At 37.2% G+C, this 18109-nt stretch overlaps 1 protein-coding gene across 1 annotated transcript in view; it reads left to right on the top strand.

Moving 5' to 3' along the window:
- Positions 1-12428, top strand: part of ARID2 (AT-rich interaction domain 2) — a 197559-nt gene extending 185131 nt beyond the window's left edge. The window contains exon 21 of the mRNA XM_081084769.1: positions 10843-12428. Within this exon, the coding sequence (XP_080940895.1) occupies positions 10843-10987 (145 nt within the window). The 3' untranslated portion in view covers positions 10988-12428. The remainder of the gene's footprint in view (positions 1-10842) is intronic.
- Positions 12429-18109: the final 5681 nt, after the last annotated feature.

Below are 18109 nucleotides of genomic sequence, written 5' to 3'. Positions count from 1 at the left end.
CAAAAGAAATATGAAGGTTTAGTAACCACATGAGAGCACTGGTGTCTTCCTGTTTAATTTATAACATGATTTCTTCCTACCTTTCTCACTGTTTTGCCCTCCCACTCTTCTTTTTGCTGCATAGCCTATGTTTAAGTTTCAGCCACACTAAGTCACATGCAAATTCCTAATCATGCTAGACTTTCATGTTACACTTTTGTCCATTTGTTCCAGTGCTCATTGTTTATTGCCCCTTGCCTGGAATACCCTGCTCCCTGTGATACCTGCCTATTAAATATCTGCAGACTCTTCATAATTCAACTGAGACATGAGCTTCTGTCTGCCACCTTTCTTATGCCATGTTCCCCTTCCCCACCGAGTTTGTTGTTGTCTGTTTTTATAACATTCTGTCTCACAACATTTAATATTACTTTGTAAATCATTTTGATATTACCTTTTTCTCTTACTGACCTAAGTTCTGACTTTTCTCTGATTAATATTTGTAGCCTGAACACCTAGCACAATGCCCAATACATTATAGGTAATCTCTACTTCCTATTCATATTTAGGATTCAACTCAAGGTGACCTCTTCCTTTCCTGACATCTTTCTTACAAACCTACTCCTGACCTAGGGTGCAGTAGGTACTCTCTACCACTGCACACGTTGCTTGTTACCACCTGAGTTCTTTGAAAGCAGGGGTTGAACATTTATTTTGTGTGTGTGTCCTTAGTGCCTAGCATACTGTTGGGAATGTAATAGTGATTCAGTAAGTATTTGATTGATAGACAGATGGAAGAAAAGAAGTCTCACAAATTAACTTTTTCGTAGAATCTGTCTGAAATTTGTGTAGGCAATTAGAATTACAAAAGTAATTTTAAACTTTTTCTTAGGGCTTTTTCCTCACATTCTTTTTTTTTTTAATCTTTATTTGTTGAAAGTATTACATATGTCCCCTGTTTTCCCCCATTAACTTCTAGCCCGTCCTTTCCTCCAACCTCAGGCCTTCATCACCCTACTTTCTTTGTCCATGAGTTACGCATACATGCATACAAGTTCTTTGGTTGATCTCTTTTACCCACCCTCCCTGTCTTCCCTCTGCAATTCGACAGTCTGTCCCATGCTTCTGTGTCTCTGGATCTATTTTGTTCATTAGATTCCTCACATGAGTGAGATCATGTGATACTTATCTTTCTGACTGGCTTATATTGCTTAGCATAATGCTCTCCAGGTCCATCCAAGCTGTTACAAATGGTAAGAGGTCTTTCTTTTTTATAGCTGGGTAGTATTACATTGTGTAGATGTACCACAGGTTTTTAATCACTCATCTGCTGATGGGCACTTGGGCTGTTTCCAAATCTTAGCTATGGTGAATTGTGCTGCTATGAACATAGGGGTGCATATATTCTTTTTAATTGGTGTTTCAGGATTCTTAGAATAAATTCCTAGGAGTGGGATCACTGGGTCAAATGGGAGTTCCATATTTAATTTTTTGAGGAAACTCCATAATACTGTTTTCCACAGTGGCTGCACCAGTTTGCATTACCACCAGCAGTGTACTTTGCCAATGATTCATCTGATAAGGGGGTTTATTTCCAAAATGTATAGGTAACTCATACAACTTAACAAAATGAAGGCAAGCAATCCAATTAAAAAATGGGCAAGGGACCTAAATAGACACTTCTCCAAAGTGGACATACAGAAAGCCAAGAGAATTCGAAAAATGCTTAAAGTCACTAATCATAAGAGATGCAAATCAAAACAACAATGAGATATCACCTCACACTTGTCAGAATGGCTATCATCAACAAATCAACAAGTGTTGGCGAGGATGTGGAGAAAAGGGAACCCTAATACGCGGCTGGTGGGAATGCAGACTTTCCTCAGATTCTTTTTGTTTTTAATGTGTTCTTATTAACTTTTAGAGAGAACGAGAGAGAGATAGAAACATCAGTGATAGAGAAACATTGATCGGCTCCTGCATGCCCCCCCTAACTGCGGATCAAGCCCAAAACCCAGGCATGTGCCCTTACCAGGAGTCGAACCAGTGACTTGGTGCATGGATGCCACTGAGCGATACCAGCTGGGCCACATTACACATTCTTAAGCTTACAGCAATGACACTTTGGCTGGCTTGAATATAATTATTGGGCCAAAAGTTTTCATTTTACTGTTTTTATGCTGTTGTTGATTTTGTTATTTTATTTAACTCTGAACCTCCCAAATGTCTTCTGGCATCTTCAGTTTTTTTTATCTTAATATGGCAGAAGCAAAAGAATTAACACAATCCACTAAATTCTTTCCATTTACCTTCCCAGTCCAGGTTGGAATCCCCATATAGAACATCTATACTGATGAGGAGTTTTGCTTGAGTTAAAATACTGAAAGAGAATCTGGCAAAACATATATATGTGGGGAAGAGAGTGTAGGAAATCAGATAGCTGCACAAGATAGTTCTCTGATGATACTTCTCGTCTCTGGTGAAATAAGTTACTGGTTGTGGTTTGTTTTTTTCTTAGACTAAAGCAAATTCTATTTGCAGTAAAAAAACCCCTGCAGCACAAAAGGAAGATACATGGATATTTACCTTTATTCTTACAGTACATCATACTGAACAACATGAAATGTCAGTATTTTTAAAATTTGAAATTCAAAATGCTTGAATAGTTTAAGATGTTTAAATGCAGTTTATCTCCATTCTGATTAAGCATGCGCACTGGAGAATTGCAATGTATTTCTTTTCCTTTTGATGCATTTATTTTGTATCAGTGTAATACCGGGGTCTTATTTAAAAATCAAATGGTGCCTAGCTGGTTTGGCTCAATGGATAGAGCGTCGGTCTGTGGACTGAAGGGTCCCAGGTTCGATTCCGGCCAAGGGCACATACCTGGGTTGCAGGCTTGATCCCCAGTAGGGAGCATGCAGGAAGCACCCAATCAATGATTCTCATCATTGATGTTTCTATCTCTCTCTCCCTCTCCCTTCCTCTCTAAAATCAATAAAATATATTTTTAAAAAAATAAATAAAAATCAAATGGTACTTTTCTATACACTAATAATGAATGATTCAAAAAATAAATTAAGAGAACAATTCCATTTACAATAAATCAAAAGAATAAAATATATAGAAATCGTATTAACCAAGAATATGGAAGACTTATATACTGAAAACTATAAATCATTGCTGAAAGAAATTAAAGAAGACATAAATAAATGGGGAAATATCCTTTTGGAAGATTTAATAGCGTTAAAATGTCAGTACTACCCAAAGCAATCTACAGATTCAATGCAACTCTTATCATAATCAAAATGACTCTTTTTAAAAGAAAAATCCATTCTAAAATTTGGAATCTCAAGAGACCCTAAAGAGGCAAAACTCCCTTGAAAAAGAAAGTTGGTGGACTTACACATCCTGGTTTCAAAATTTACTCAAAGCTACAGTAATCAAAACTGTAATACTGGGGAAAAGACAGACATACCGACCAAAAGAACAGAATAGAGAGCCCAGACATGAGATCTCACATACATGGTCAAGTGGTTTTCAATAAGGTGCCAATTCTCGCTTCAAGAAGGAAAAGACAGTCTTTTCCACAAATGGAGTTGGGAAAGCTGGGTAGTCACATACAAAAGAAGGAAGTTTAACCCTTTAGCAAACACTATATACATAAATTAACTCAAAATGGATCAAAGACGTAAATGTAAGAGTTAAAACTTTGTAGCTTCATGACATTGGACTTGGCAATGAGTTCTTAGATATATGGATATGACACCAAAGGCACAGGCAACAAAAGAAAAACAAATTGAACTTCATCAGAATTAGAAACTTGTGCATCAAAGGATACTACTGACAATAAAAAGGCAACCAATAGAATGGAAGAAAATAATTGTAAATCATATATCTGATAAAGGGGTTGATATCCAGAAAATATAAAGAACTCCTAAAACTCAACCACAAACAAACCAAGTTAAAAATAAGCAAAGGACTTAAACATTCCTCCAAATAAGATAAACAAATGGCCAATAAGCACATGACAAGATGCTCAACATTACTAATCATTAGGGAAATGCAAATCAAAACCACAGTGAAATACTACTTCATACCCATTAGGATGACTATTATTAAAATACAAAACAAAAAGTGTTGGCATAGATGTGGAAAAATTGGAACCCTTGTGTATTACTGGTGGAAATATAAAAAGGGACAGCCACTATGAAAATGGTATGGCAGTCCTCTAAAAATTAAACATAGGATTATCTATGCAATTCCACTTCTGGGTACATACACAAAAGAACTGAAAGCAGGTAGTTGAACATATATTTACGTACCACTGTTCATAGCAGCTTGGCTGGAAGGTGGAAGTAACCCGCGTCCATCAATAGATGAATGAATAACTAAAATGTGGTTTGTGTGTATATACAATGGAATGTTATTCAGCCTTTAAAAAGAATGAGAGCTTCTGGTCAATATGGAGTAGGTAAACACAACTAACAGCTAAAGTACAGAATAGCCATCATTGAGAACCACCCCTGAACAGAAGTGCTATAACTATGGGTACTAACTCATTTAAGAATTGGTAGGTGGGACCGAGATGCAGAACAGGCTGGTCTCACACCCACGTGTGGTGGTTAAACATCATGAGGGATATCTCAGCTGTGGAAGACTCTCCTGAAAGCCAGGAGTCCCAGCCCCACACCAGGCTCCCTGGTCTAGGGTTCTAGTACCAAAAAGAGAAATCCCCATAACTTCTAGCTGTAAATACCAGCAAGATTGCAGCTGAGTGAGACAGAGGGCTGCTGGAATCCCAGCCATTTATCTTAAAGAACTTGCACATCGATTTACTCAGATTCATGCTGAGCTCCAGCACTGGGGTAGTAGCTTGATAGGCACCAGGGGCATATGAGGAGGGTGAGGGCCGGAGGAGCAGCTTTATCCCAGACAGAAGTGCTGGCAGAGGCCATTGTTCCTCCAAATCTGAGTCTCCATTATTCTGGCTAATAACTTTTTGCCCTGCCTTGGTGATTCCTTGAGAGACCCACATCACCCAACTTGTGGGTTCTTCCAAGCCATTTCCAATGTTTTTTTCCATACAAATGGCCTGTCTTAGCTCATGCTGCGGACATTCCTAAACTTTCTCAAAGGCTCACAAACCCCAAACAAGCAGCATCTGGCCTCAGCATCCCACATACCTTTTGCTAAGTGGCCCTAGGCTTGGCACTAGCAACATCTGGCCTTGGTTTGCAGCTTGGCCTCCCCTGGGAACCTGCAAGCCCAGCATAAGCGATAACCATCTGCATATCAATCTGTAGCTCATGCCTGGTAGCCCCAGGCAGGGAACAGTCAGAAGCCGGCCTTGGCCTGCATCTCCCAGGAAGCCCCAGACCCAGCTCACACAGTGGCCAGCTTCAACCATGCTAGAGTACCACCCAACAACCTCCACAAGTGACACACTCAAGGGGTGGGCTCTGCAGGCACCAGGACCCTACTTGAAGTGAGTCCTGCTCCATGGGTTGGCCCTTACACCATAGCTCCTCTGCTATAGTTACAGCCAGTCCTCATAGCTGATTGATCTGGGGGTCAATCCTTCCCATTGACACACCAACAACAAAGGCTCAACTACAATAGGAGGTTGCACACAGTCTCCACTTTTGGGGAGTGGGGACCTAGACCCCAGGAGTCTGTGCCACTGGGCCTTACAAGCCACTGGGCCCTACAAGACACCTACTATATAAAGCCACCTTATGAAGAGTGGGAGATATATCAGATCTTCCTAATACATAGAAACAAACAGAGAGGCAGCCAAAATGAGGAGACAAAGAAAAATGTCCCAAATAAAAGAACAGGGGAAATCTCCAGAAGAAATGGAGGCAAGCAGCCCTAGCTGGTTTGGCTCAGTGGATAGAGCAGACACCTGGGGACTAAAGGGTCCCTGGTTGGATTCTGGCCAAGGGCACATGCCCCTGTTGCAGGCTCAATCCCCAGTAGGGGGCGTGTAGGAGGCAGCTGATCAATGATTCTCTCTCATCATTGATGTTTCTATCTCTCCCTCTCCCTTCCTCTCTAAAATCAATAAAAATAGATTTAAAAAAAAGAAAGAGATGGAGGTAAGCAACTCAGATACAGAGTTCAAAACAGTGGTTACAAGGATACTCAAGGAACTTAGTGAGAACTTCAACACCATTAAAAAAGGACAAAACCATAAAAAAGACCAGTCAGAAATGCAGAGTACAATAATTGAAATGAAGAATACACTAGAAGGAATCAGATTAGATGAAGCAGAGTATCAAAGCAGCAATTTAGAAGACAAAGTAGCAGAAAACACCCAATTGGAGTAGCAAAAAAAAAGAATCCCAAAATAGAATAGTTTAAGGGACCTTTGGGACAACATCAAGCCTAACGTCGTAGGTGTGTACCTGGAGGAGGAGAGAGCATGGGATTGAAAACCTATTTGGAAAAATAGTAAGTGAAAATGTTCCTATTCTGGTGAAGGAAATAGACATTCAAGTCCAGGAAGCACAGTGTCCCAAACAAAATAAACCCAAAGGGGCCAACACCAAGATACATCCTAATTAAAATGGCCAAGTTTAAAGGCAAAGAGAGGCTTAAAAGCAGCATTGTCTCTGTTCCCATTTCTTGAACTTCTGTTTTGTGGATGCTAGAGCCTTAGAGATTGAGTCTCTAATTTTCTTTTCTCTCTCAGCTTTAATTTTTGTCTATTTTCTGGAAATTTTCTTGACTTTATCATCAATCTATTGAATTTTTACTTTAGCTATTCTGCTTTAATTTCTAAGTGCTCTTTCTGAGTTGCCAGTTATTGCTGTCTTGTAACATTCTGTTCATATGTTGAAGAGAGTGCCTTCTCTCTCTGAGGATATTAATTTCTAGTATTTTTGAAATTTCATCTGCTTGCAGTATAGTTGCCATTTCCTTGAAATTCCTTGAATGTCTGAAATTCCTTGGCTTCATTAAATTATAAGAATAAAATATTTTTAAAAATCAATTGGGCCCTCTGGGTGTGTGACCTCCATTGTCACTAGTGATTGCTATTTTAGGGTGACCCCTGATAAACCAGTTGGTTTATTAGAAGCCCACTTCCACCCCAAATGTCAGTTTCTGTAGAGAGATTGTTTCTACAGAGAACAATCTCTGATTTTCTTGCCTTTGGAGGTGGGCAGTTTGGATGAGGGTCAATGTGAGATCCTGCATTCAGGAAACAGAAAGGGGGAGGGGCCAGGAAGCTATCCCTGTATTCATGTGTGTTCACTTTCACCCAGTCCCAGGTTTTGTCCAGTCGATCACCTCCTAACCTTCCCAGTGTCTGTCACTGTGAGCTTTAAGCCTTTCTAGTTTAGTTTCTCCAGAAAATAAATTTATTTATTTTGGAAGCTAAAGGAGATACACTTGTATTCAAACTCCTGACTCGTGACTTAAATTGTCTTCAATAATGCTACTTAAAACTGTTTCACATTATCTATTAAGTGCATTAAAGTGACACAATGTTTATGCTTTGTTAAACATATCAAAAAGAACTTTTGAAATATGAAAGTGAAAGTGTAATTTTATACAATAAAACAGACATATTTCATTTTTTATCTAGTGAGTGCTTATTTAATTTGTGTAAAGCCTCCCCAAATAAAAGATATTAATTTATATAAAAAGTGAAATTGTACCCAGCCAGTGTGGCTCAGTGGTTGGAGGATCACCTATGAACCAGGGGGTCATGGTTTGATTCCCGGTTAGGGCACATGCCCAGGTTGTAGGCTTAGTCCCCAGTGTGAGGTGTGCTGGAAGCAGTGATTCTCTCTCATCATTGATGTTTCTCTCTCTCTCTCCCTCTCTTCCTTCCTCTCTGAAATCAAAAAAAAAAAAAAAAATTTAAGTGAAATTGTTACCTTAAAGTCATCCTGGTGACTTAAATTTAGTCTTTCTAGTTTTATACATGTGACATAAAAATAAAACAAAGAATACTTTTTAATACGCGACTGTCAGTTTGGAAAATATGATCTTAAGATTTTGAAACAATGTTCTTTTTTTGTCAAAGTGTCTTAATTTATAAAGGCGAAATATTTTGATTCTACTTTGTATGCTATTTTTAAATAAAGATTTTTATGACTTTCTTTCATAGAAATTTCATAGTTCATTTAAAGAGTTGTTAAATAAACTTGTGAAATACATTATGTCTAAAGAAGAGTATAAAACTCAGAAGTGTAAAGCCCAATGAATTATCACAGAATGAACCCCCTTATAACCAACCATCCAAGTTATGAAATATAACAGCATTGCACTAGCTGGTTTGGCTTAGTGGACAGAGCGTTGGCCTGCAGACTGAAGAGTCCCGGGTTCAATTTCGGTCAAGGGCACATGCCCAAGCTCGATCTCCAATAGGGGGCATGCAAGAGGCAGCCAATCAATAATCTCTCTCATCATTGATGTTTCTATCTCTCTCTGCCTCTCACTTCCTCTCTGAGATCAATAAAAATATATTTGAAAAAAGAAAAAAGAAATAGAACAGTATCAGTACCACAGAGCCCCTTTGAATCCCCGCAAGTCTTAATCCCATCGTCTCCTGGAGTATCACTTCATCTGTAAACACCACAGATGAGTTTTGCCTGATTTTGAACTTTACATAAGTAGAATCATATAGTATATATTCTCTTACTTTTTTTCCCACTCAGCATTGTTTGTGAGACTTATTCATGTTAGTGCATATAGCTGTACTTTGTTCATATTATTGCTGTATAGAATTCTATTGCATAAATATACTCAAATTTACTTTATTCTACTTTTGATGGGCATGTGGGTTGTTTCCAGTTTGAGGCTATTAAGAATGCTGCTGTGAACATTCTGTACATGTTTTTTGGCCATATATGTACTTATTTCTATTGAGCTTTTATGAAGGATTGGTGATTCATAGGATACTGGAACTTTAGTACATAACAATTCCAGAGGTTTTATCACTCCCTACAGCAATGTATGAGTCTCAGTTACTCCACATACTGATCAATATTTGATATTATAATTTTAATGTTTAATTTTAGTAATTTTTTTTTCAGTCTATGGAGTATCTATATATGGAAACTACATAAAAGCAAATAGCCAGAAAAATGCTCAATTCCTTAGTCGTGAATCTCAAATTTTTTATAGTTATTTTGCTGTGCTTTGCTATGCTATGGTAAAAATTACTACAGTTCCCACATGTTAAAATTGTGGCTTTGAATTTCTGTCTTTTCCCATTTATTGCTTCCTTATAATGTTTGTCATTCAAAATTTAGAAGTCTTCATCTCCCTCCTTTTCACTTTCAGTTCCTTTTACCCAGGATTATTTTAATGAAGGCACTGAAAGTTCTTGAATAATCTCATGCTGTTTTCTAACATGTTATGTGAAAATTTTCACACATAAGGCAAACATGGAATAATTTTGCAGTGAACACTTAACTAGTATATACCAATCACCTAGCTTTTACCATTGATAGTTTAGTAATACAGTTGACCCTTGAACAACGTGGGGGTTAGGAACGATGAGCACAACCCCTAAACCCCCTGGTCTCCCTCCCCCCTCCCCTGCACAGTTGAAAATCAGCATATAAACTTTTGACTCCCTCAAAAATCTAATAGTCCCGCCAGTGTGGCTCAGTGGTTGAGCGTTGACCTGTGAAGCAGGAGGTCATGGTTTGATTCCTGGTCAGGGCACATGTCCAAGTTGTAGGCTTGATCCCCAGTAGGGGGCATGCAGGAGGCAGTTGATAAATGATTCCCTCTCATCATTGATGTCTCCCTCTCTCCTCTCTTCCTCTCTCAAATAAATAGGAATATATATATTTTAAAAATCTAATAGCCTAGTGTTGACTGGAAGCCTTACATAAACAGTCGATTAACACAGATTTTATATGTTATATACAATACAATATTCCTATAATAAACTAGAGAAAAGAAAAATTAAGAAAATAATAAAGAAAAAAATATATTTACAGTTTTTATTGCATATAAGTGGAACCACGCAGTAGGTTTGTAAATTTTTTAAAAACCAGTTTCTTTTATGGAATATTGTGGTGTTCAAATAATAGTTAAGGTAAATGTTTTCACTTAATGAAGAGAAAGAAACTGTCATACTAGGACCTAATTTTTATTTTCAATTAATCTCTTAAAAGCAACCATTTTGTTTCCCTACAACTGTTTTCTGACAGGATCTGAATTTTTTAAATTTTTTTATTGAGTTAAGCACACTTACGATGAGATCTGTCCTCTTAACAAATTTTTAGGTGTACAATACATTCTTGCTGTAGCAGTTGCCAACCGGTAGTCCATGGACCACTGAAGGTCCATGAGGTCTTGAAAGGTTGGCAACCACTGGACTAGAGGTACAAAGTGTACAGCAGATCTCTAGAGATTTTCATCTTGCTTAACTGAGACTTTATTCCCATTGATTAGTAATTCCTTATTTCCATCTCCCCCCAGCCCCTGGCAACCACCATTCCACTCTTTGATTCTATGAATTTCACTCTTGTAGAGATACTGCCTGAATTTTCTAGAAGCATGAATGGAGATTAATGCAAATTATTCTACGTGGTGTCCTGTATTTAGAAAGGTACCATGAAGGAAAACAAGCCAAGAAGTTGCCTAATTCTGACACTACTATTTAAGTAGCTAGAAAGTCATTTCCATTTGAGATGCCTCAGTTTACTTTGTAAATTGAATAGGTTTAACTAGTTTCCCAAATTCCTTTTTATCTTCCAGCAATTTTATATCTACATTTACTGTGGGACTCTGTATTATGTCGTTTAAAATTTTAGTTTTTAAACTTGCATAGTCCACAAGGAATCATCTCTGGGACCTTGGATGCTGATAAACTTCTTTGTTTTCTTCCAGATTGTTAAAGAGACATGAAAACAACCTATCAGTGCTAGCCATTAGTAACATGGAAGCGTCCTCCACCCTTGCCAAATGCCTTTACGAACTTAACTTTACAGTTCAGAGTAAAGAACAAGAAAAAGACTCAGAGATGCTGCAGTGAAAAATAATTCCACTTCGTAGTGGGGAACTCAAAGTCAGATACATTTCACATGTTACTGAAGAAAGCACCAAGTCTTAATGGAGCAGAGACCATAGAATGAATTATTTTATCTCCTCCCATGATGCTGAGAGGAAGCTTCGTATTCTGATCCCTGAGTGATCCCTTTGTTCTGTTTTAAAAAAAATCTAAAAAGAAAAAGAAAAAAAAAACTGCTGTGGGATTGTCAACCAGCTTATCTGCAGGATGTCTCTCAGATCTGATAAATCCTGATGGAAACTGGTATGATCAGAATTCAGTACCATCCACATTGGAATATACATGGAATATTGTAAAACCTACATGAGCAGATGAAATAGAAGCATTAAATATTTTTATCTATATCCAAAAAGGAGCACATTTTTATATTTACAAAACCGTTTAAGCTGGTTTGAATAATTAAAAAAAAAGTTTCAGCACACCTATACCCCATATCTCCAAGGGGGCCACTAATATCTAGATATGGATTGTGTGTTTTGTTTAGAAATCAGTAGCTTGGTTTTCTTACTTGAGCCAATATATTTTCACTTATTTATTATCATAAAAATTTACCAGTCTGAATAGATCCTGTAAATATTTGTGAATAGAATGAACACCTTTCATGCCACTGCAGCCACTGGAAATACATTCTGTGGTGTCCTAGAAGCATTACTGGTAGGTCCTAAAGTTTTCTAGACTTTCCTGTCAATTGTAAGTAATTGTGATATATTCTATGCAGTGGATGAATGTTCTTTAAATTTGTGTAAATACTTCTGCAAAGGTACTGATGCTGTAAAGTCAAAACAGTTGTGGAACTGTGATTTTTTTTTTTTTCCTTTTCTTTTTTTGTATTATACACCTTGTTAGAACTCATTTTGCTGGCTGAAAGAGTAATGAATAATATATCTCATGTCATTTTTGTAGAAGAAAAACTATTTGAAGGTATTTTTTGGTTTTCCCTAACATGTATCCACTGTAAACGTTTGTCATGTGCAAGCTCAAAGCTTGGACAGAATTTTTTTGTATTTGTAAATTGGTTTAAATACATGGAATTTTATACAGGTTTTCTCCTGTGTTATATATGCATTATGTGCAGGTATGATATTTTCTTCACTACTTTTTCTATCTTAATATAGTGTGGAATTTTATTGTATTATTCTTCCATTCTTAATACTGTATCACATTCCTGCTCAGAAACTGCTCACTTCCTTATTAAATTGTCTTTTCTCCTCAGCGTGACATGTATCCATTTATAACTGCCTATTGCCTGTTCTATTAGCACCCAAAAGTGTGGAAGGCCTCCAGCCACCATTTCTGCTGTGTCATTAGGATGTGCAGTAAAAATAGAGACCTAACAGTTATGTTATAGAATGGCTTTATTTACTTTGGTGACTGTTTATAGTTTTTAAATAAAAGACTGAACATTTTCTTGAGTCCTTCATTTCTGAGTATGGTTTAAGACATTCTTTAAAAATTCAGCAGAAGGCAAGGGCCAGTCACCTATTTGATGTACGTTGATTTATAATACATTGAACAGAGAACAGCTAAGAGAGTTCCTTTACTGAGAGAGTGCAGGAGATAGGCAGGAGATTGAGAGTATTTATTTTCCATTAGACTGCAAGGCAAACCCGGATTATAGTTTGACACTGTTTCTTTGACAAATCATTCAGAACCACAGTGCATCCAAGTACTCAACTTGAATTTGGGAGCAGCTTCTGAGAGTAAAAGGGCCTTAGTTTGGATCTAAAAAATTTTTCACTATTTTGATTCAACTATTAGCAAAGGAGAACCTCATTTCTCCCTAAAGAGGGCTCCCTGGCACTCTGCCATGTATTAATTAATGAATGCTTAGGAAACCTTTCCTCCAACATTGGTCACAATTATTGCCTAGAGTTGTGGGGTTTATTCTTGGCTCACCTCCCAATATTAGGGCTGCCTATAGACACACCGGAGATGCTGTGGTTAACACTACAATCACTCTCAAGCCCCCAAAACTTACAAGGCTACCAATGGTGGATGTCAGTTGGAGAATTTCCTATTCATTGTATTTACCTAAAAATCTCTTGAATTTTTCCAACATAATTTTGTGTAACATCAATAATTTTGTGTAACATCGTTTGTTTTAAAGGTACGTTTCTTTGCAAATTAAGACTGCTATGGTAAATTAATAGAAAAGAAACCAGGTTTAGAAAAATGATTTTCGTGTTCACCATTCTTCCACCTTATTGGAATCGCATGCCATAGTTCTAGCTTTTGTGCTATAATGTGTAAATACGTCTGTAGTCTCCTTGAAGCATTGGTCTCAGCAGAGAGTTTTCTAAATATGTATTTGACCTAAGAAACCAGTGATGGCTTTCCACTTAGGCTTTTCTTCTTACAGCTTTATATAACTATATAACGAGATAACATGGACTTGCTGGGTAATGGAATTAAAGTGCTCACGCACAAGTTCTGCGTAACCCTCTCATTCATGAAAAGGTGCTCCTCGCTAGACAGAAACTTGCTGATTTCCAGTATTGTTATTTTTGTCTAAAGTTCTGTAAATACATGCTTTAATGTTATCTTTAAGAAATCTATGTAAATTATATAGTCTACAACTTAGAGACTGTACAATTCTGTGTTATATACGTGCCTAGTGCTCTGTTGGCACTCAATAAATTTTAAGTAACAAAATTGGTAATCATATAGCCAAGGCATATTTTTCTTCCAAGTTCGAGATAGGATGTGACTATATACTAATGAGACTCAGTAGTTCAAGCCACACATGGAAACTTGTCTCATTACTTTATAGTCATGCCATGTATGTTTTTTTAACCATAAAATGACAATAAAAATGATTTTTAAAATGAGAATGTTTTGGATAAGTGACTTCTGTTGTGATCTTGATCACTGTGATTGAGTTTTAGACACCAAGGAAGCATGGTGAGACTTTTTCCACAAAACAGAAGCGGTGAAGCAGCAGGAGCACAGCTATGGCATTAACCACATGGGCACCTCGCGCTTGATGCTGGGATCATTTTCATCAAATAGTATTTGAGAAAAAAATCCAGTGTTTATCCAAGGAAAATTTGGCTTATCAATCACTCATATTACTTTAACTCTTCATAGAACATAATGTAGTCAGATACTCAGTTTTAATGACTTTCTCTTAAGGCAGCAAAACAAATGAAGACAGTACTAACTTGCTAGTTACATTACAGCCATGGCTTTTTCTACTACCTTGATATTTGCAAAACTAGTTGCATTTGTGAATCCTCACTTCATAAGGAGCAAGTGCTTCTATTGTTAAAAATTAGTTATAGGATTGCACTATACATAACTTAGAAAGGCTGAGGCACATTGTCACATAGGTAGGTGAGCAGATTCGGTTCCTCTTAAGACAGCGGTTTTCAACCTGTGGGTTGCAACCCCTTTGGGGGTGGAACGACCCTTTCACAGGGGTTGCCTAAGACCATCCTGCATATCAGATATTTACATGACGATTCATAACAGTAGCAAAATTAGTTATGAAGTAGCAACGAAAATAATTGTATGGTTGGGGGTCACCACCACATGAGGAACTGTATTAAAGGGTCGCGGCATTAGGAAGGTGAGAACCACTGCTCTAAGACTACAGTTAAGTCCTCAATGTTAATGGGTTCTAGGAGCTGGGGTGAAACGACGTGTATACCGAAACCAGTTTACCACAAGCTAATAAAAACAAGTTCCTACAGCATTTCAAAACATTACTTGGGGACCTACTGAAATATTAAGTGAAAAACCTGCCATTAAGTCCTGGTTCCTGTGGATTTCAGTCTGAAATGAAGTTTTTAAAGCAGTGGTTCCCAATGTGGGGCACAAGCCCCAAAGGGGGACGATTTGATTTTTAAGGGGGGCAATTTGAGAATGAGTTAACTGAATTTTTTGCACTTATGATTCTAGGGGCCTCATATACAGTGTATAAATATATATTGTGACATTTATGCATTTTGGTTCTCTATTATGTTTTGAAACTGCTATTTTTTCATATCACTTCCTAGTATTCTTCCTCAGTACTTAAACTGTCCTTTTGTTCTTTTTTTTTTCATGGATGCTATATTCTTTGGAAGCTTATGTAGACCAAGTTAATGGCCTTTTAGGCTTCCTCCATGTGAATAGGAGTTCACTTTTTGAATAATAAGAACTGTATGTCACAGGAATGAGCATCAGAATTTGAGAGATGCTTAGGTGGGGCATGGCCAAAAAAAAGGTTGGGAACCACTGTTTTAAAGTATCCTTTGTGAGTAGGTGATAACAACCATACAATTCAATAATCAAAATGTTCCAGAGGGCCTGGCGGGTGTTGCTCAGTGGTTGAGCATCAACCTATGAACCAGGAGGTCACAGAGTTCGAATCCAGATTAGGGCACATGCCCAGGTTGCAGACTTGATCCCCAGTGGGATGCATGCAGGAAGTAGCCAAACCATGATCCTAATCATTGATGTTTCTCTCTCTGAAATCAATAAATTTTTTAAAAGTTCAAGAGACAGTCAATGAGAAGTCCCCCTCCAAGCCCTCCCCCACCTGCTGGATCCCACCCCGTTGCCAGATAACCACTGATCATATCTCTGTGGTACATCTCTGGTATTGATTACATACAAGCAATTAGGATATTTTCTCATTTTTACACAAAGTATTTCATACCATTAACACTGCTGTACTTTTTTAAAAACTGAAAATCTTAAGATCTTTCCATATTGGTATGAAGAGCTCCATTTTATGGGTGTACCATTATCTATTTAACTAGACCCCTTATTGATGAACATTTAAGTGGTTTCCACACTTTATGCTGGTCACCAACATTTGCTAAGCACTTCCCTCTGCCAGTCACTCTGTTAAGCCTTTTACATGTATCATATCAGTCTTAACAACCCAATGTAATAGTTGTTTTATAAGTGGGATATGGAGGGTTTAGAATAGTAAGTACTTTGACTAAGGTCATATGCCAAGTTAAGTGGAGCCATTTCACCAGCACACACAGAGCCCAATTATAGAGAAAAACTAGAATTCTTTCCATGGGGAGTCTGGTTGCTAGTACATACAAGACACCAATTTTGGGTGCCAATCATTATTTTTGTATTTGCTTCACTAGTTCCATTAAGTATTTTCTTCCTGTGCATTTTATCATCTTTCTAAAGTTTTCCATAATTCCTCAGATTTATTTTCCACGTATTTCATTTATTAATTTGACATCACTCCACTTTTTAGAGCCAACAAAACTTTCTGGGAATTCCCTTAAAGACGGAACATTTCTTAGGCAGAAGGTTATGCTAACTTGAAACCAGCTTCCAGTCAACTACTATCCATGCTAGTGTATAGTTTGTTAGCTGACTCTTTGGCCAGATTTGTTCAACGTTTTCAGGATTAAAAAAAAAAAAAAATCTGTTGAAATTACTACATATGTCCCCTTTATAAAGCTCAGGAACTGTGGTGGAACTATAAATTAGTATATTCCTTTTAGAGAGCAATTTGACATCTATCCAAATTAAAATGTGAATATCCTGAAATTCAATGTAACCTCATAGACAAAAAGGATGTTCATTAACATTGTTTCTAATAGCCAAAGGTTACTCATCAACCAAAGAACAAGAGAACCATTATAACATAGACATGGGTGACAGACTACATCTTAATTTTTTTTTTTTTTTTTTAGAGAGTGGAAGAGAGAGGGATAAACAGAAATATCGATGGGAGAGAAACATTAATTGGTTGCCTCCTGAATGAGCTCCGACCAGGAGCCTGCATCCAAGGTATGTGACCTTGACCGGAATTGAACCTGGACCCATTGGTCCACAGGCCAACACTCTTATCCACTGTGCCAAACCAGCTAGGGCTATCTTCAATTTCTTAAGGGGACAAGAGATGTAGAACAGTTTACAGAATATAATTTATGCGCTGGGGTAACTATCCCGGAATCTCAAAAAGTATTTTTGTAAATGTGCTTAAGAGTATGGAAACATAAAAATATCTTTCTGATGGTTCTCTCTGGATAGAAAACCAGCTTAGGAAAATGGAGTTTTATACTGACTATAACTGACCTTTTAAAAATTATATATTAAGTGTATGTATATAATTACATCTTAAAATTTATGGGAAAATAAAAACTGATTGACCAAGGTATCCTACTTCTAGGAGTTAATCCCCAGAAAACAATCTGAAATGGGTACAATTTATATAGTCAGATGTTTGTATCAGTCTTATTTATATTAGTACAATTTATATTTTACTAATTTAATTATATTAGTAAAAACAATATCTAACAGAGGCTGTTTAAGGTATATATATATATATATATATATATATATATATATATATATATATATATATAGCTAATATGCAAAGTAGCCCCCACTGGAGTTTGACCGGGAGTTCTATTGCTTACTATGACGTGTGCTGACCACCAGGGGTCAGCACAAAACAGAAGGCCCCGGCCGGCAGCCAGAAGGCCCCGACTGGCCAGGCCTAGGGACCCTACCCGTGCACAAATTTCATGCACCAGACCACTAATATCTATATAATAGAACACTATATAGCCATTAAAAATCACACTCTACAATTTTTATTAAAACAACTTTTCAATACATCTTTAAGTGAAAAGGAGGACTTAGAACAATTATGTGCAATTTGATCAGTACAATCACAGGCGATTTTTCTCCTTTTGCTATTCCGTTTCTTCTGTCTTTCTGGATTTTTTTATTTTCTAAGTGTTTCTAATGTCCTGTAATGATTATGTAATTAGGAAAAATGCTGTTAAAACAGATGCTTGTAGTTAACTCAAAGCTTGCTTTACAACTTGGACATTAAAGTAACTATGATGCTAGTTACTTTGGTGCAAATCCAAGAAATACTTCAACAAATGTTTGGAAAGAGTTATGAGATAAAAATCCATTTCCCAGGAATCTTAATAAAATGTTAAAGACACTACTTTGTTTATCAAAAGAATTTATTAGAAAATATTACATACTACATATCTGTTTAAGAGCATTGTTTCAGTAGACAGCACTCCATCCTCACACTACAATGTGTCATGGACCATGGGCAACCACCCCTGTGCTCCCGAAACTACACCTTTTTGATGAACATTCAAG

This window comes from Myotis nattereri (genome assembly GCF_964212035.1).
Source record: "Myotis nattereri genome assembly, chromosome: 2".
NCBI classification, from domain to species: Eukaryota; Metazoa; Chordata; class Mammalia; order Chiroptera; family Vespertilionidae; genus Myotis; species Myotis nattereri.
This window is presented reverse-complemented; position numbering and strand designations above follow the sequence as displayed.